Here is a 19,926-nt window from a genome sequence, read left to right on the forward strand (position 1 = left end):
AGTACTCAGCTGGTACCGCACTGGTAAGAGCAGAAAGTAGCTGCTCACTTTAATGAGTACAGCCTCTACTGCTGACATGTTAGCAGCCACATTACAACTTCTATAATTGGCCACATCAACCTCTTAAGACAGAATTTAGCATCTACTTTATGAGTAAGATGTCAAATACAGATGGAGACTCTTCTTACAAGCTATCATGACTGACCAATAAAGCCCTACAGTAGAAGAAGGCTCAGAGGAGATGGGCAAGATGCCCCTGAAGCTCAGGAATAATGGATGGTGTGTCCCATTAAAGCCAACTTTCTGTGCAACAGCTGTGGTTATCTCAACACAAAGGAGACCAGAGAGTGACCTTTGTTTTAGATAGGCAGCTGTATCTGTTGAGTGGATCAATTGGTATAAATGTTTCTCCCTAAGTCAGACCAATATGGCTGTGGGGGGTGGGGGAGTAGAAGAGAAGTATATATGTGGCTCAGCCCAACACAGAGCATAAACCCTGAACAACTATTAAAAGAATTTCAAAGACAGCAATAGGCTTGAGCTGGCTTCAATCCATGTATTCTTTCCCAGCAACTAGGGATGCACAGGGTCATGACGGGAACCATATTACAGATAATAGTAACACGGGATCAAATTGGTATTGAGACTAAACTGTATATTGCAATGGCTACATCTTCCTAAGTGTGTACACTTGTAATATGATTTCAGGATATTGCTGCATCACTCTGCTAAATCCAACATCCCCTGTAACATTATATACCTTCCAAGTAAACTTTTCTGTTATGCATTACACTCCCTGTATGTGGAATATCTAAAAGAACCTGCCCAGAGAATACCGGAATCTAACACCTTTTTGCAACTGTTGGAAGAAAGGAGGAGAAAGACACAGAAATAGAGCATTACTTAGAAAGGCTTCAAAACTCTGTAAATGCACCATATCAGGAATCATGTCTCAACAGCGTGATTTCACTTCACCAGGACAAACTATTCATTTGTAACAGCCCTCCAGCTAGGAAACAGACCAAAGAAAACAATCACTGGATTATTAGGTGACAGATTTATGTAATAAAAGGTACAAATATCTGTCCTAGATGCACTACACAATCATCTGCTTTTGAGCAGAGATATCATAATAGATGAGGCAACTCTTCCAGAAGGAAGGCTGTCTACTGGAACTTAGATTTTTTACAACTGCTTTTTTTGTTGTATTGTTAGTCATTTCATAGCAAGACATCATAAATGTATACATGTATAAATGTATATAATGCACACATCTACACAAATCTATATTAGCTAATGTAAACTGAGAAATTGATAAAGCATTAATACAAGTCACTTCTAGAATTTTAATTGAAAACTACCAACTTTATTCAGTAGCAATAAATGTAAAGAAATATGCACTAAAGTGGAAGGTTATGAGAAGAGTGGTCCTTACCAAAGCAAAAACTGACGAAAATATTTGACCAGAAGTCTCGGTGGGAGAGAATAATCCACACAATGTAGTGGACTAAACACATTTTCAAGGGTAAGACACAGACATTGAAAGTTTCATTCTTTCCTGTTTGAGACCTACTGCATTCCCTTTTTTAGATTTAGGCCATGTTCAGCCATAGTCCTTGACACGATACTTTCAAAGCTATCTACATGAAGGAATATACCATTCTGAATACAAGTAAGAGTCTACACATATAATGTCACTATGGATGAAATGAAATTGGAGGAACCAGAGCAGGCAACCGACATTCTTGAATGAGGAATCTGGAATACAGTTTCCACGGGAAACAGGGAAGAGCACAGCCTGCCTGAGCAGCATTTAAAGATGCTATACGCTCAAATGAACCACAATTCTACTAGTGAACTACCATTCTACTATGGTTCTGCTCCACCTTTACAGATTCTGTCACGATGATGGTTCCTTTGTGTCCAGCTTCTCATTTGACTGCTCTTTGTCTGGAAGAAAAGCGTACTAGTTATGATTCATACTCAATACATTGACACAAACATATTGCTTTGAAAGTATTTGGCACAAGTTATAAAATATTTCTAATTGTTGATAATTGTTCCAAGTATGACAAAATTATCTGTCAGCACCACCGTTTTAAGCAAAAGCTAAATAATTTCACTACCTCTCTATAGCAGAGTTAAGAGGAAAGCACTGTGTTTTCCTCTCATATCAAGAAAAAGTTTGTCAGCCTAGTTCATGTTGCCTCCTATACTGTCCGGCTTAGTTCAAAATGCCTATTCTACCCTTTTTTGAAGAGATTTTTTTTCTGTCAAGTCACTTTGACAAAATACTACTGCCACAGCCTTACCTGATACCTCCATAAATACTATGTCAAAACAGTACCAATAGAGTTTAAATTACATATTACACAGAGGTAGAAAGGATTCTCTGTCTTGGGAAGTCAGTCTAAGTTAAGTTACTAAGACTAGTGCCTTTTAGAGCTGCAATGACCACCAGCCTTAGAGCAGCAGAATTAGTGAGGTTTTTTTTCTTCTTATACCAAGTAATGTTACTGTAAACAAGTATTAAGCAATCCCACCTAAAATCACTTACAACTAAGTTTAAACACGATCAGAGGTCCCACACACAGCAAGTTTTACTCCTTAAACATTACTTTAGGGGGGAGGAACACTTTTGCCTGAAAATTTGAAGTGGCAAAAAACCTAAACTCTCCATAAAATCATTTTAGTCTCATGGTGGCTTCCCAAGTTAAACAGCTAGTTTAACTTCAGCAATAAGCTCTTCTGCATAGCTGTTACTAGCTCATCTTTATTTACATATTTCAAAATTCATTTTGCATGAAACTAAACACTGCAGTAGTGGCTCAACAAACAAGACACATGTTGGAGACTTGGGGAGTGAGAAGAAAAAAATCAAGTTATTTCACAAAATATGACATACTAGGAACTGACTTCACTAGCAGAAGTTACAATCTTCTCCAGTAAAGTTTGTTCAGAGTAAATGCACTAGCCCAAATTTAAGTTGGAAAAAGATATCTGCAGATGGCTATTGCTAATGCAAACCTCAAAATACCTGGAGATAACCCCAGAAAGCCAGACGAGCATTTTTTCTGCTATTTTCAAGATGTTCCTATGACTAAATGAATGAAGTGTATTTACTGTGCTTCTATGTCTTCCTCTAAGGAATAAGCACAGGAATTAACCACCTTCTGACACTTCCACAGCAGGGTTCACCTGCTCATACTAGGCTATCTAGGGGAGTACATCTAGCAGCACAGCGGACAAAATCCTGTTGTGAAAGCACAGGAGACACTTACTCTTCAATTTATAAAGGAAGTCCACAGGGCTTTTGTTTATCATTGATGCCATTTCCTCTAGATCTTGAGAGAACATCAGCAAAGGTGACAGGGATTGTTTTCTTTCGGAAAAAGATGGTGATATTGGTGATAGTATTTTGAGAAAGTCGTCATCCAAGCAGAATGGTTTTTCTGGAGAAAGTTCACCTCTTTCTGCATTTTTTAGTGTAAGATCTAGCTCTGAGCTAGAACTCAGAGATTCATCTGCAATAAATGTCTGAAGCACTTCCTTTTCATTTCCAGATAGAGTTTTTTTCAGTGTTTCATATCTGCTGAGAACAGACTCCAAGTCTATCTGAGCATCTCCTTTATTTGTTTTGCTACTTGGTAAATACTTGCTGTCCAGTGTATCAAAGTTAGTCTCTGAGCTTACAGATTCATCACGATTTACATTACCAAGTTCTGAGAGATTCTCATGCAACATCCCAAACTCGGAAGCTTCATGACTTTTAGAATTTACCATTGGAACTGAATCCCACTGCTGAATTCTATCCACATACTTATTTAGCAAACAAGGGGAGAACAGTTGTTCTATCCCCAGACCACCTTCAGGATTCCTATCTTGAGTATTCATGCTTTTTTCTACATATGGAGTTGCTTCTGGACTTTCCACAAAATTTTTGTTCAAAACTGTACTTTCTAACTCCTGTTTCTCAGTTCTCTCACCCTCTGATACTCCCGTTGTTTTCTTAAGTGCAGATCTGTTGATATGATTCATCTTCACCTGCTTTTGAGGTGTAAATTTTATATGGCTTAATTGTGACTCTCCTTCAGAAAGGAAGTCCAAGTCAGACACAGGAGATGAAGAGGTAGAACAGGCTAAGCTAGAGTCAATCTTACTCTGTATTACAGTAGTAGCATCCTCTGGAGCTTCTGTCGTCATTATTTCGGATGAGGCTATCTCTACATCTGATGAGTCCTCAGTCTGAATAGCTTTTCTCCACGAGCTTCTAATTTCAGTAACTAAGTGGTAAAAAATAAGGACAACATTTATTGCTTTCATTTCATCGAATCATCTTTCCCCTCATCTATCACTCTAGTAACACTACCTAAACATCCTCCTTTCTGGATTAGTTAACTGCTTTATACTGTTTAAGCATAGTTTTCCCAACCATTTCTCCCCTGAACAGAAAGGGGAATCCACACTGAAGGGAGATGGGGGTGGAGAGTGGGACGTCTATGACAAGTCAAATTCACAATATGCTCTGACACACCCAGTGAGCTATTAGAAAAACTTACAGCTTCACCAAATACGTTTCTTCCTGTGTGACATATACAGTGTCAATGAACTAGTCACATTTTTATTCAGTCCCTGATTATTAAAAACAGAATTCTAGACTTACGTAGATTTTCCGGAGTTCTGGGAATTTGTTTTCTTGTGATAAATGGGTTAAAAGCGAGTGAGCTAATGAGATCTTCCAGTTCCATTCCTTTTTCTCCACAACTCAGTGGCGAGTGAGATATCACTGCTTTTGCAACCTTAAGAATGTTAGAGAACAGTAAGTTCTGAAAAAGTGTAATTATAACCTCTATTCCCGTTAATTATGGCTCCCAATAAGTCCCATTCTTCAGATGACCTGAGGTGTTCAAAAACTCATGACACTTCTGCAATTTAGAGTAGTGTTTGGGCTCCTGTATCCTACAAGCCTGTGGTATTAAGCTATGAGATTGACAACAATTCTACTTCGACTTCCCTCATCCTCTAGTAATCCATCTTTAAAATAAGAAAAATATACCTAGAATTTGAGACTTCAGTCAAGAACTCCACAGGCATGAAGGCTAGAACTATAACTACATAAATGTGAAAATTTCAGCAGCTGAAAGTTACCACCATTTCAGTGAAAGACAAAACTTAATTTTCAAACCAAGTTGTTGCACAATATATGAAAGCACTTGTAAAAAAATTCCTCAGTTAAATCTTAGCTAAAACAACACATAAATCCTTGCTTAAAACTCACAAGGCACCTGCCAAATGTCTTGATTGCAAAATTTCAGAGACAAAAATGACTGCTAACTTATGCAGTGGTTCACAGACTTAAGGTTGAGAGCTGACAGAAGACCTACCTAATTGGTTACAAAAATCACACCTACTAAAAGCAGTATTCACTTCAAGATCATGTAAGACTGCATAAACTACACAAGCTCCATGCTTTCAGGATCTGCTTCATTGCATAATCTTTCCCTGAAGTTATTAGCAATGATTATAGAAACCTTACAGAAATATCTCTTGATGCCTGCATATTAAAAGAGATAGTTTGTGTCATCTTTTGCCATCTGTTCTCTGAACCTTTAGGCCACTTATGTAACAAATAAACAGAAGAAAATAAATTAAGAAACAACTTTTCCTAACCTCTTCTGACAGCTGTTCTCGGGCTTTCTCCAGAGCGTCTTCTTTTCTGACAGGACTCTCTCTCTGGATAACATGAGCATCTGTATTCTCCCATGCTTCTACAATGGTAGGCTCATGCTTTCCGCATTTTAAAATATTTGGAGAGACAAGCTGTTCTTTCCAATTGCAAGTTTCAGTATGCAAGTCCTATAAAATAAAAGGGATTATTCAACATTTTAAACTCAAGTGTCAAAACTAGTATGAAGAACTACTATAAAAAAATCCAACAAGCAATGGCCTTAGTATTTATATCAATTAAAATATTTCAAAATCTTAAATTCTAACTAAATGTTAGATACAAGGAGGGTCCAAGTATTTTAAGTAGCATATAAGCAGTGCCTAGAAAAGACTACTGTACAGAGCATATGTCATCCATCCTCTGCAACTGCAGAAGATATGCTTCAGTGTTAACAACTGTACATCCAAATTGCCTTTAGGTCACATTTATACCCCTTAATCTGACACAACTGCTAAGAGGTTCATTAAGCTCTAGAAAAGAACACTAAGACAATGGTTTTCACTCCTGATTTCCAATATAACATGTTTACAATGTTTCACTGAACTCCATTTGTTTAAGCAGTCTCTAGTGTGAGCGGTGAAACATCTCAAATGATTCCTGAAGTTATCTCTTACAATCTAGGCCTGATTTAGATCTGTAATAAAGTTAAGCTTCAGTCAGTGTAAGAAACATTATTTCCAAATTTAACTTCTTGGGAATGTACGAAACTACTAAAGAATAACCTTTTCAAGTAACTCGTTGCTGTTTTCAGATGCGTTTGTCAACTCCAAAGATGCTGAGGAGAACCTAAAAACAAATAGCTATTTTAGAATCAAACAAAACAAGTGGCATCAAAGTTCTAAAAGACAATTATGTATTGTGTGCCCCGTATCTGTCCGTTACGATTTCCCTCAATTCGTCCCGGTCATCAGAAGGCATATTTACTATAGGGAGAACATGTGACAATTAGAGCAGATTTAGCCCTACTTGTGTATCATTCTCCCAAACTAGCCAGGTTATAATACTTTTCTCTTGACTGCCAGAGAGAAAGGTTTCTGTGATACATTCCTGTAAACAAGTCTTCTGTATTCGGCAGGAAAGATTTCTGTAGACCTTATAACACACTTTTGCTTGGCATTCTTCCTCCAAATCACTTCCGGCATCTGAAGCCTATTCATATATGAATTTATTAACCACAGAAAGGTTGAGGTTGGAAGGGTCTTGCACAATTATACATATACATATTTATACACACTGATAAAATTCTCCCCCCGCCCCCGTCAGCCTTTTCTAGGCTGAGCAACTCTCTCAGTCTCTCCTCCTAAGAGATGCTCCTGTCTCTTTATCATCTTTGTGGACTTTCATTAGGTTCACTCCAGTAGCTCCATCTTTATTGTACTGGGGAGCCAGAACTGGACACAGTACTCGAGATGCAGCCTCACCAGGGCTGAGCAGATGGGATAACCTCCCTTGACCTGCTGACACACTCTTCCTAAGGCAACCCAGAATACCATTAGCCTTCTTGGCACATTGCTTGCTCATGGTCAACTTGGTGTCCACCAGGATCCTCAGGCACTTCTATACAGGGGTCCTTTCCAGTATGTCAGCCCCCAGCCTGTACTGGTGCATGGAGTCACCCCTCCCTAGCTACAGGACTCTGTACTTCCCTTTGACTATTCCTGATCCCCTTCTTATCATTCACATGCTTGGAGATGAGTTGTTCCATCACCTTTCCAGGGATGGAAGCGAGACTAAGAAGCCTGTAGTTCCCTAGTTGCTCCTTCTTACCCTTTTGGAAGGCTGGGAGGACATTTGCTTTCTTGTAGGCCTCTAGCACCTCTCCTGATCACCATGACCTGGCCTTGCAATGACACCAGTTAGCTCCCACAGCACTTGCGAATGCACCCCGTGAAAGCCCACACACTTGTACATGTCCAGTTTGAGTGATCCCTAACCTGATCCTCTTTGACCAAGGGAAAGTCTTCCTTCTTCCAGACTTTCTCCCTGGTCTCCAGCATCTGTCCAACCAGAGTGCTGGTCTTAGCGGTAAAGATGAAAGCAAAGATGGCATTCAGTATCTCTGCCTTCTGTGTCCCTGCTTCCATCTTCTGTGTACTTCCTTCTGTTCGAATTTTGCCAGGAGCAGCTTGTGCATCCATGCAGGTCTCCCACCCCCTTTGCTTGACTTTTTAATCATAGGAAATGCATCATTCTTGAGCATTGAGAAGGTGGTCCTTGAATATCAACCATCTTTCTTGGACCCCTCTTCTTTTGAAGGTCCTATGTCATGAGATTCTTCTAAGCAGGTCTCTGAAGAGGTAACCACTTGGTCACTCAGCCTGAAACTGGGAAGGTGGTCCTGTATGAATTGCTGTATCAGGTAAATATGATGTGAGCAGAAGATTACTGAAGTATTCTGAGGAGGCTTCAGAGATGTAACATTTATCTCTAACAGGGAAGTTTCTATTATTTCCATCTCTATTTCTTGTTTAAAAAAAAACCAAACAACTCAAAACATACCTTCTTTCTGTTGTTAGTACTGACTTAACCATCACATTATCTGGTGTCTCATCATCTTCCTCATAACTTGTATCACTAATTGATTCAAAAATATCTAGAAAAGAAATATCAGTTTTATTATTGCTTCCATTTCTTTAAACTTAGGCTTTCTAGATGACTGATTACTTCTGTAGAGTACCCATGATACTTATTAACACCTCAGGAAAAACAAATACATAAGCTGTGCAGGGAATTCTTAGTCCCTTTGCTCAGGTACCACATTTAGCCATAGATGCCATTCACCACAGCAGCATCTACTTAAAATGCTTATGAAAACATGTTTTAGAGATGTGCTACTATCTGCTCCTCCCATTCACCTTTTATCATGCAATCCACCTTCCCCCAAACTACAGTCCCAAACCCATGTCATGATTGCCCCCCTCCCCAAACAAGCAAGCATCTCAAATTGGTGAACTTTTGCTTTGTAGAGTTATTTCCCTCATCTCCTGCAAATTGATAGTTACCTTAGTGGATGTACTTATGCTTCAGAGCTTATATCAGTGCCTCAATCCAAAGACAAGACACTATATACTAGCATTTTACATGTTATCAGAGGTACATGCACCCCACCCACTTCAGGACTCTCTGGAACAATACATGCTGATTTTGGTGCAGATAAAAGACAAGTTTTGCTACAAAAATTCTTTAACTAATTTTGACTTCTGAGAACATAAATGGCATTCTCTTCTGTAATCATCTCAACAATGCCTGCAAAAATCTAAACCAAATTCAAGATAGCTGAGGTTAACATATTTTAAAAATGACCACCAAGCTAACAAGCAGAAAGTGATGCTAAGCCTTCCTTTGGTAGTAGCTGGATTCTCAGATCAAGCATCTTATCCACAGAGAAGAAAGTCACAGATAAGTTTCTCTCAAGCCTTCTGATACTAGAGTGTCACAGCATTATTCCACAATGCTTTCATCTTTGTAATTTGTAAGGCAAAGGACCTTCCACTGTCTATTCTGTAGCCTTTCGTTTGCACCCCCTGCAATCTTCTACCTGCATGCATTCAGGTTACTAGGGCAGGGTTTCCATCTTTGTAGCCAGAGGGCTCTTATCCCTATCAAATGCCAACATTTGCTGGTTATGTCACTTTCCCCAAAAGCGACTGCAAATAACATCTGAATCGCCTTTTTTTCCCCACTCCTTTTCTATCCTTGCTTTGTAGCTTCTAGTTTAAAACTCTATGCTACAGACACTAGTCATTTAAATACCAAGTAAAACCTGACAGTATACAAGCACAAGGCTTATAAGCCTATTAACATGTGCAACAGGCTATTTAGGAGAACATCTGCTACACTGGAAAGAGGAAGCCAAAGGAAGATTCTCACCAGCGAGGATACCAGTCATTTCCTTTCCCATCAGACCACTGGAGAAACATTTTCCTTTCTCTTTCTTATTATTCCCCCACCTAAAATAACTTCTGTAGTTAGAATTTATACATCCTCTGGACCCCATGTATAAGTCTTTGTACACGGAAACAAAGGATGTAGAATCAAGGTTATGTGGAACACCAAATACTAAACAGCACCAGTATTATCTTTTGCATTATCAAAAGCTTCAGAGAAACAGTTTTTACCATGTCATATTTCAAAGAAAGACTATTCTGACAAGCAATCATTCATCACTAGATTTTCAAAAGTTTATCAAAGAAATTTGCAAACATGAGCAGGGAGTCTTCTGGACTCCAAGGAAATTCTAAGAATGGTGGGGCCAAGAGAAGTTTCTCAAGTTCACCAACCTGAAACTGATACTGGATGTTGACAGAAGACACTATTCTCATAAGCTTCTTCTGATGCAGGAAGAAAAGAAAGGGGTGCCATGGGTGGTAACAAATCAAGTTCCTTTCAGCAAAAAAAAAGAAGTCATAAGAAAGCTAAAAAAAGACTGCTCATCAACAGCAATTAACAGACAGCTATTTGCATCAGCATTTCCACTTACTAGCAATCAGACTCAGCACCAAACCTTTGCTCTCTGCTGCCTATGTAGGTAAAGTTACAACCTTTGATCCTGATCAGTACCAGTGAGAGTGTTAGAAGGAAAGTTATTGTCTATTCATCAAGAATATCATTTTAGAAGAGGAAAAACTCAGTCATAAGTATCTGAGTTTTTCCAGATGCTGTCAGTTTCACAGGATGGAAAAAATCCATGAGTTCTTATGTTGATTCACTATCATGACAAGATGGTTCTGCCTCCCATCAAATTCAGGCACCAACTGTCATTAAGATGAACATATCTTCAAGAGAAACTACTGACTTAAAGCAATTTCTATTACATTATGCTTAAGATACATTATCTGAAGGTTTAAAGACAAAGATGCACAAGCTAGTGTGTTCCATTGCAGGTACATTCTCTCAGATTCACCATTCCATTTCCCAGAATTAGATTACATAAATACTACTTACTGGATTCTGATCTGTAGTTAAACAAAAAGGAGAGTGACCAACATAGGTTTTCCACTTCACTTGCCATTCCTTTTGTATTTCAGCAGCAGATTCACTGACTGACACAGAATGTTCTTGCTCTATTTTTTGGCTGCAACGTAAGAGCAAAAAAATGAACAATGAATACGAACACATTCTTGGCAGAAAAAACATTTCTGCAGACAGATGGAAAACATTTGTGTTCCCCTTATGCCGAGAAACCTTAAGGATTTAATAACTTATTTGTGCATGGGGTAACAGACTAACTGAAATCCAAAATCTTAAAAAGAAAAAAAGAAAACCCACTGCTTTGGTTATCTTTGTGTTTCTTAGAGTGAAAATGGGAAGAGCTATACTAACACACATACAAGCCGTGAAATACAGGCTTAAGCTTTCCTTAAACAGATCTCAGACTCAGGTCTAAAAATCTCAGATTTGATTAATACACCAGAAAAACAGGATCAGCTAGCAAGCCCTGTCCTATCAAAGCCCAAAATATTCATGAAATGTCATGAAACAAGGGCAAAAAGCTAAAGCTGTTAGCTTTGAGAGATTAAAAGTTTAGAGAAAACTTTTAAGTTGAAAGTTATCTAAATGTATAACCAAGACAAATGTGAATTTCTCATATGCAAAGTAAAGACTGGATTAGCAAGTTCTCAGTATAAATAACAATTTCAGAAACAGCTCTAAGACAGGAAGGTATGATCCTCAGACTAAAGAATAAGGAACTCCAGAAAATTACCTCTTTGTTTTCAAATCCCGCAGTATTTTATTTTGGAATTCAGTCTTATTCTCAATATCCTGAAGATACGGTTTTAATTCAAGTTGATGGGCTTCATTTCTAAAGATCTTCAGGGCTTCATTTAACAACTTAATGACTGTTAAGAAATTCAGTTTTTCCGCTTCATGTATGTCTCCTATGCCCAACTTCAAGTGTTTCAAACAAGAGAAAAATGAATCAGCAAATGGATACAATGGCTCAGCATCAGACAGTTGTAATTTCTATCTTTAGCAAAGGGGCAAAGTCTCGTTTGATGTTTCGATTCACTTCCTGACTGCTTCTTTTTCAAAAGAAACTCCAGATAATAACCTCAGCTTTCATACTCCAGATTAGTATCAGCTACTTGAAAGCAGGCTATAAATGATATGGAATAACCTCGCTTCAGCTAACTAGGTAGTTTATTTAACCACTGCTCCAAAATGGTACAGGTCTAAACAGCACCATATACTAAATGCCAGGAACAAAAACCCATTAAGAGCAAAAGTCAAACTGACCAACCTAGTTTTAACATCTGATCAACAAAAACTGAAGCACTGACAAAAAACAAACTTATCCAGACAGTTGCTGAATTCCGAGCTTTAAAAAAAGCTCATAGTAGAAACAACTGAGACATCACAGGAGCATAATCATAACAAACTTCGTTAACTATATCTAACATGTTAAATACACCTTCTATCTTTGAGTAATCATTTCTTATTTTATCATCTGTGAAGTAAAACTAACCACCTCTCCAACATCTTTTCTTCTTTTAAACTAACTACAGTCCTGGATATGATTAGTCTGAGGAATTAGAAAAAAAATATGTAGTTCAGCATGAATGACAAAAATGATTTACCTTATATGTCTCACTCTCGATTTTCTCAGTCAACACCTGTGGAACACTGACATTAACATTAGTTCCATCTAAAGTATACTGGTCAGTACAACCTTCAAGAACAGAATTTACAAACTCCTTTTCCTTTTCCAAAGATGCAAGGGTATCCATTATAAACGTCCACATACCACGGATCTTAATGAGCAAGAAGGACAAAAATGTGGTTAGATGTTTGTCATAGCACCTAAGATGGTAGAGTATTGAAGCATAAAGATAAGTGAAAAGAACTAATATAGTCACAGGTAGAGAAGCAAATGTACCAGTATCTGAGTGTCAGTGTTGGAGAAATGTTAAAGGAAATAGTAATCTGCATAAAAATGCTCACCTTTTGAATTCTCTCATTTTTGTCAATTTTGCTTTGGTCATTTTGTTTCATCCTACATGGACATGCCAAAAAAAAAAAGTTCAAGTAGACTGCAATGAAACTACAGCATTTCACAGAACTCTAAGAAATTGATTTTGTAAACAGTAACCTAGTTACAAGGAAAAATACTCACTTCGAAAACTGCATCTGCATGTCTTCATATTCAATTCTTAGCTGCATTATCTCTTTAATTAGCAACCTAGAAAGAGAAGTAACAGGCACAGCACAAGTGTTTTTTTTCAATCTAAGCCTTTACTCTAGTCTCAGAATTCCCTGCTAACTGTGCAACATCTAAATTTCTTTTTAGAAAACTACAGCCACTAATATCCAGAGTACTGAAGTACAAATGACTGCAATAGCCAAAGAGTTCAGCCCTCTAATGCCTGAGACCTGCTTTTAATCATTTGTAAACATTTAAAAATAAAGTGGCTTGATTTTCAGAAACACTGGATGCCCAAGTTACACCTAGTTCTAAAGGATTTTCAGAGTTCTGATGTCTTAAGAGTCGGGGGGAAAAATACGTTTGTGCGTCCTTTTTATTTATTTATTTATTTTTAAGGTATCAATCAGAGGCAAAGCAAAGCCATTAATGCTTCCCAGTCAGGGACGGAGGAGACAGGTCACAGAAATCACAGATTCATAGGAAAGTCTAGAAGACTGATCTCTGGAGATCATCTGGTCCAAGCTTCCATTGAAAGCAGAGCCTTCAATTAGGTTATCCATATCCTGTCAAGTCACATCTTGAATGCTTCCAGTAAGGAAGATTCCACCACTTCTCTGGGCAATCTACTACACTGTCTGATTGAAGAAATATATATTTTTTTTTAATGCAGAATTTTTTACTGAAGTGTCTCATACCCATTGCCTCTTGCACTGTCAGCATGCATGCTTGTGAAGACAGTAGCTCTACCTTCTCCGCCTTTTCAGTACTGGAAGATTGGGGTCAGATCCCACCCACACCCCAAGCTTTGTCTTCTTTAAAGAAGCTCAATCTCTTCAACTTTCATCATGCATCAAGTTGAGCAATCCTCTAATCATGCTGGCTGCCCTCTGCTGAAATCTTTCTGCACTTTCAGTGCTTCTCTTCAACATGGTGGGGTGGGGAGGGAAAGGTATGGGGGAAACTAGAACAGAACACAATGTTCTAGGTGTCACCTAAATAGCACCTGGTAAAGTAAAATAAACACATCCATTGATCTGCCGGCTTGCATTCCTGTTCATACAGCCGAGGATACAGCTGGTCTTTTTGCTACCAGGGCACACTGCTGGTTCATGCTCAGACCCTCACTACAGTTTTTCAGCAGAGCTGCTCCTCAAACAGTCAGTCCACAGCCTGTGTTGCTGCCTGGAATTATTCCAGGACTTTATACTCATCTTTGTTAAATGTAATACAATTCCTGTTGGCCTAATCTTCCAGCCCATTAAGGTCTCTCCATACGACAGTATTTCCTTCCAGTATATTTACTTTTCTCCTAGCTTAGAATTATCTGAGAGTTTGGCAAGTGTGCATTCAATCCTGACATCTAGATCTCAAAGATACTGAGTAGTACCGAATCCAGTATCAACCCTAGAAAAACTCCACTCATCATTGTTTTAACCAGTTAACCATCATCTTGTACTCCAGTTCTCCAGTTTATCTAACTAGCCTATTCGGGGGATGTTTAAGGAGATCATGTCAAGTATCATGGTAGGTTATAAAAGGTAGTTTATGTCCACATCGAACCCTCATTCACTTCACAAGCTTTTTTCATCATACAAGCTGATTAGGCTGGTCAAGTACAAATTTACTCTTGGTAAACTTGCACTGATTTCCACCGCCCTCCCATAACCTTCTTGACCTTCACACGTCTATAAATAGCCTCCACAAGAGCTTGTACCATAGTCTTCTCAGAGACCAAAGTGACACTGACTGGTCTGTACTTTCCCAGAGCTTCCTTTTTGCAGGCAGGCATAACCATCCTTTTCCAATCATTTAAGACTTCCCCTGATAACTTCCCAAAGACAACAGAGAAGTTTTGCAGTGATGTCAGACAGCTCTCTTAGCACCTTTGTATGCATCCCATCAGGTACCAAGAATTTGTATGTGTCCAGTTTGTACAGATGGAACCAACTCGACTCCTCTACTATCAGTAGTTCGTGACTTCTACCTGGCATAGAGGCTTGGGAGATGACACTACCCATGAAAACTGAAGCAAAAGAAAATTGAGTACCTCAGCCTTTCTGGAACACGCATAATTAACTTGCCATTCCGTAAGAAGCAGACCTAAATTCTCTCTCCATGTACTACCATATGCCACAAACTTAACTACAGCTGACTTTTGCCTTCCTAGCCATACCACTGCAAAGCCAAGCAATGTTTCTGTATTCCTCTTTCAGAGTCGTTCCCTACTTCCATCTCACGTATGCCTCTTTTTGGCTTTTAAGCTGAATTAGTATCTCACTGTTTTAACCAGGCTGTTTTCCTGTGACACCTGTTCCTTCTTCCTCTTAGGCGATGCTTCAATCTCATACTTTGACATGGCTGTCTCTGAAAGTCACTCAGCATTTCTGAACTCCTCTGCCTTCTACAGAATCTCTGCAGCCAGAGATCCCTTTGACAGTAAGATCTCCGCATAAGTTTCTCATTTTTAAGCAATAAGTACAGAACAGATCACTCCTAGAGAGCACACACAGCGATTGCAACAAGTAACCATTCTTGACAGTCTCCAGAAGTTTCCTAGGCTGCTTGTGCACTGATATGTTGCTTTCCCAGCAACTATCAGGTCAGCTGAAGGCCTCTATGAGAACCAGTGCTTGCAGGCCTAAAGCTTCTTTGAAGGCTTCTTCAATTTTTCCTGTCAGGGTAGTGCACAGCAGATGCCCTCCATGAGGCTTCTCTTAATGGTAACCCCTCTGATTATTTTCATGCCACCCAAAGGCATGAAACCAACCTGTCCTCTTATGCATATTTAGAGCAATGCACTCACACTGCTTTAATTACAGCAGCATTCCTCCTCTTCTATCCTTTCCTGGACAGCTTGTAACCGACCACTACAGTACTTGTCATGTGAAGTATCTCACCCAGCTTCCATAAATCACAGTACTACAGAACTCTATCCCTGCAAACAAAGTTTTGATTCTTCTTGTTTCCCAGATCACAAATGTTTTCCCATATGCAAGAGTAAAGAAGGAAAAGCACAGTTCTAGTGAAATAATTAAGGATTAAGCAAGGAGAATTAAAAATGCATCCCAGCTTGATAAAGCAGAGACCAAATACATCGAGACAGTCAGCTATTTTCTAAGACATGACACTTCAAATATTAGGAAATCATATTGCTATACACACGGAACTCCTTGATCACTTTTAACACCTTAGCAATTACATCTTTCCAATACATCACCTCCCAACACAACTGATTTCTTTACACTGCATTGCTTTACAGAGGGCCTTCCACACAGCAGAAGGGTCAGTTAAGGGAGGTAAAGGGAGGAAATGAAAGGGGAAGATCTCAAAGCACCTTAAAAGGTAAAAGAGAATTTCTATGAAAATAAACCTCCTAAGAAAATAAACCACATCTAAAATGCATTACTTACTGTGCTTTTTTCTTATATTCTTGAATTATAAAATTTTCCTTTTGAATAATTTGCAGAAGTTTATTATATGCCACTCTGCATCTTGCTTTTGCCTTGTACAGATCCTCATGTCCTAAGCCTGCAGCTTCAGCAAAAGGTATACCAGTGCCTAAATGAAAGTTAGTATTTTTATTACAGAATTCACTTCTACCAAATTAGACAGCTTTCTCATTTGTCTAGTTTTAAAAGACTCACAAATAATGACTCCCATTTTACCTGGACTAAACTTAAGCATGCAATGTACTGTCTTCTCTACTAATTCTTTTCTGTTGTGTATGTTTTCCTTTCCTCACTCTCATCCCTTTTCCCCACTTCATTATGTCACCAAACACTACAGAATTCCTAGAACAGATAGTTCTCATCCTTGAGTATTCCTAAAATGGCAAGAAACACCACAGGATGAAAAACTGCTTTTGGACCAAAACATTGCTACTTTGTGTGCATATATGTCACTACACCATTACACACACAAACTTTCTAGAAGCAAGAGCCATAAAGCAAGAGAAAGCAAAACAATCTGCGTTGTGTATCAGCAGTAGCTCTGTTTAAGTGTACTGACTTATCCCACAAGAGATCTGGAACTGAGCATCCAACTCACGCCTACTTAAAGATCTTGACATTCATTAAAGTCTTAACAGAGTCACCATCAAATATTACAAGTCAAGTATTTTTATTGTTTGGTAACACTTACCTACAGAGTTCACTTTCATGTCCTGAATCACTACATATCTTGCAAACTGATACATTAGATGAATAAATTTAGGACCACCAGGAAAAAGAAATAAAGATGTCACGATTTGGGGAAAACTGCTTCCACATTCATCCTAAAAAAAAATTGATTTTAACACAAAATTAATCCAAGAAATAATGCCTAAGCAGAGCTACCAAATATGTAGCTGAGTATCAAAACACTGCAGATATGCTTACTAGCAAGTCTGATGAGAAGCTGAACTACTTTGCTAACATGATGACAACCACTGCAGTCAAAGGAGGAAACTAAAGCCTTCTGGATATTCCTCACCACAACCCCCTCCCATCTTCTGTATACGGAATGGACAACAGTTTCAAGACAACTGTAACCAGTTTGAGGTGTTAAACATATTCTGCTCTTCTCAATCCTAATAGGTAACCCCTACCTTTGGAAAAAGCATTCAAGTTTTCTTTCACATTCTCTGTTGATGCCATTAATAGACATACTAGGTTCCACTTCTGCCTTACTCAAAAAACTTGCAGTGTTGGCAACCACCTTGTCTGTTATTACTCAGAAATAAAGGTGCTTCATTACATATAAATTGCACTTCTAGCACTGTCATCAAAACATATGCATTATGCGAAGGACAAACAAGGACTGATAACTCCACCAACTAATTTTGCTCTGCTTGTTTTCCTTAGCTCACCTTATACTATAGTCTCTTTCCCCATAGATAAAGCCTAATGTTAAAAGCTTTTCACATATCTGAAGCAACTACTACAACTATCACAATAAACAATCTCACACAACTTAAGCTAACACCTCTGCAGGTGAAACAAATCACTCATCTGTAAGGAACCTATTACAAACTCTGTTTAATCTTATATACTCCAGATCCAATCCAGTCCATCCAAGATTAAGGATTAAGTCATCTGAACTTCACCATACCACAATTCTCTCTTCAAAAAGGTTTAAGACAAACTACATGAAATAAGATTCTTAAAACTAAATTCTTTGGTAGAAAAACCTTACCTAAAAATCTATAGCACCACATGTTCTCTCAACAGAAGAATAAAGTCACAGAAACCACTAGAATACTGATTTTCATTCTTCATCATACTTACTGCAATCTCTTTTAGCCAGATACAGCATCGTTTCCTAAATTCAAGATCTGCTTTTTTGTCTGCTGGAAAGGAACAGTCTCTTCCCATTTAGGAGGAAATAAAAGAAAAAGCAATTTCAAAAATTCAGATAGTCCATTATAAAATTAACCACTCTAAGAACTAGAGTAAAACAAAAATATTTTAATAATGCCTCCTAGAAGAGGCAGAGAATGAAGGTTTACAACCTACACCCAGAACATGAAGAAGGCTGTTAAATTATAACATTTTCTTGCCACAGCATGTTGACTGTAGACTCTTTCAGATTTGTCTGCAGTTCTTTTAAACTCAAGAAAAAGAAAGGGAAAAATAACAACAGTCTGAGGGCTGAAGCTTTTCATATCAAGGGTCTCCTTTTTTTTTTTTTAATATGTAAGTTAAAACAATTCAGCTACATAAGAAAAACACTAATGAAGACGTGTTTTTTTTTTTTTTTTTTTTGTCATATGGACTATTATGGCATCAATCTATAGTAAAAATTTTCTAATATTCAGTCATGGAAAAGAATGGGAGAGAGCGACTACTTTGCAAATTAAAAAGGTGGACAATTAGACCTACTATTAGAAAACACTTTAATTAAGGCAAGTTGTTCTGGCAGATCTCAGAATTGTGACCAAGGGAGTTCTTCAAAAGACAAGTTTTTCAAAAGACAGACCACTTTTTCCTAAACAATCCATAAGCCACTCTTGATCATATTCACAGTGTTATTACTAACTGCACAAGCCCAATGCTTACCTGAACATTTCTACTACACGTGACGGATTCAGTTTACTGAACAAGAAGAGTGCAACAATACCAAAAGCGATGTTGTTCGGAGCATCAAACATGTCCCTAGAAAACAAGCAACTACATCATGAACAGACGAGCAACCAACTTCACACAGTATTTTTACTGATCGCTTAAGAACACAGTGTTATTTAAGAAGTGCTGCAAATCACACATTATCTAAAATATTTTTGCACGGTTAAAATATACATTCTCCAGCCTACAAAACGAAGTTGAAGTGGTTATAGTGGGCACGTTTTGCCCGAAACACGTTTGGCGCCAACCCGCCTCTTTGTTCCGTGCGGCTGGGCAGGATGCGCCATTCAGGCGGTAGGAGTTACTTTTGGTTCTGGTTCCTCAGAGCCAGTGCAGAGCATTTACGCAGTTCAGGGCTTTCCTACGCGCAGACTCCCGAGCACACAGGAAGGCGCCAGATTTGCTCCTTCTCACCGTAAAGCGAAGAGGCCAAACCTCACCACCGAGGCAACCCCCGCTACCCCGGCCGCGAGCGAGCAGCCCTCCTAGGCGGAGACCCGCCGCCTCAGGCGCAGCGCTGCACGCCGGGCCCCTCGCCCCCCCTCCCGGCTCCCCGCGCCGGGCGCTTACACTCCCAGCTGGCAGTTGCTGCCGATCAACCCACAGGCGACCTCCGGGTTGAAGCCCAGGGCCAGGAGGTAGAGCCAGAGATGCTCCTTCTCCCACTCCGTGTTCAGCAGCGACATCATGGCGCCAACCCGGGCCTCCGCACCCTCAGCCGAGGCGAAGTGACGGCCGCGCCGCCGACACGCGCTGCCGCCGACACGCGCTGCCGCCGACACGCGCTGCCGCCGACACGCGCCGCCGCCGCCGCCGCCGCCGCCGCGCCCAGGCGCGCGCGCCGCCACGCGCCTAATTAACGGTCGCCAGTAGCCCCCCGCCCCGCGATCTGATTGGCCGAACGCGAGGCGCCCGCCAACGGCTGGCGCGGCGGCTGCTGGGAGATGTAGTCC

General features: G+C 39.4%; 1 protein-coding gene and 1 non-coding gene across 3 annotated transcripts; both read right to left on the minus strand.

Annotated features, from left to right (window-relative positions):
• Positions 1 to 1,042: 1,042 nt before the first annotated feature.
• HAUS6 (HAUS augmin like complex subunit 6) lies at positions 1,043 to 19,745 on the minus strand. Of its 2 annotated transcripts, XM_062600367.1 has the most exons (17): positions 19,544 to 19,745; positions 18,908 to 19,003; positions 18,137 to 18,215; positions 17,013 to 17,145; positions 16,283 to 16,430; positions 12,843 to 12,908; positions 12,671 to 12,722; positions 12,307 to 12,480; positions 11,433 to 11,617; positions 10,673 to 10,802; positions 10,009 to 10,111; positions 8,228 to 8,321; positions 6,451 to 6,514; positions 5,671 to 5,856; positions 4,664 to 4,799; positions 3,282 to 4,283; positions 1,043 to 1,950 (listed from the first exon to the last, which is right to left on the minus strand). In XM_062600367.1, the coding sequence occupies exons 1-17, from the start codon at positions 19,660 to 19,662 to the stop codon at positions 1,901 to 1,903; spliced, it is 2,817 nt and encodes a 938-aa protein (XP_062456351.1). In that variant the 5' UTR covers positions 19,663 to 19,745; the 3' UTR covers positions 1,043 to 1,900. The 2 variants fall into 2 exon arrangements, with proteins under 2 accessions (XP_062456351.1, XP_062456352.1); XM_062600368.1 differs by lacking the exons at positions 18,137 to 18,215; positions 19,544 to 19,745 and having other exon boundaries at positions 18,908 to 18,978.
• Positions 6,583 to 6,712, minus strand: LOC134154025 (small Cajal body-specific RNA 8). The gene has a single exon (XR_009961308.1). It is a non-coding gene; the product is annotated as a small Cajal body-specific RNA 8 (non-coding RNA).
• Positions 19,746 to 19,926: the final 181 nt, after the last annotated feature.

The sequence above is a fragment of the Rhea pennata genome, chromosome Z (assembly GCF_028389875.1).
Source record: "Rhea pennata isolate bPtePen1 chromosome Z, bPtePen1.pri, whole genome shotgun sequence".
Classification (NCBI taxonomy): Eukaryota; Metazoa; Chordata; class Aves; order Rheiformes; family Rheidae; genus Rhea; species Rhea pennata.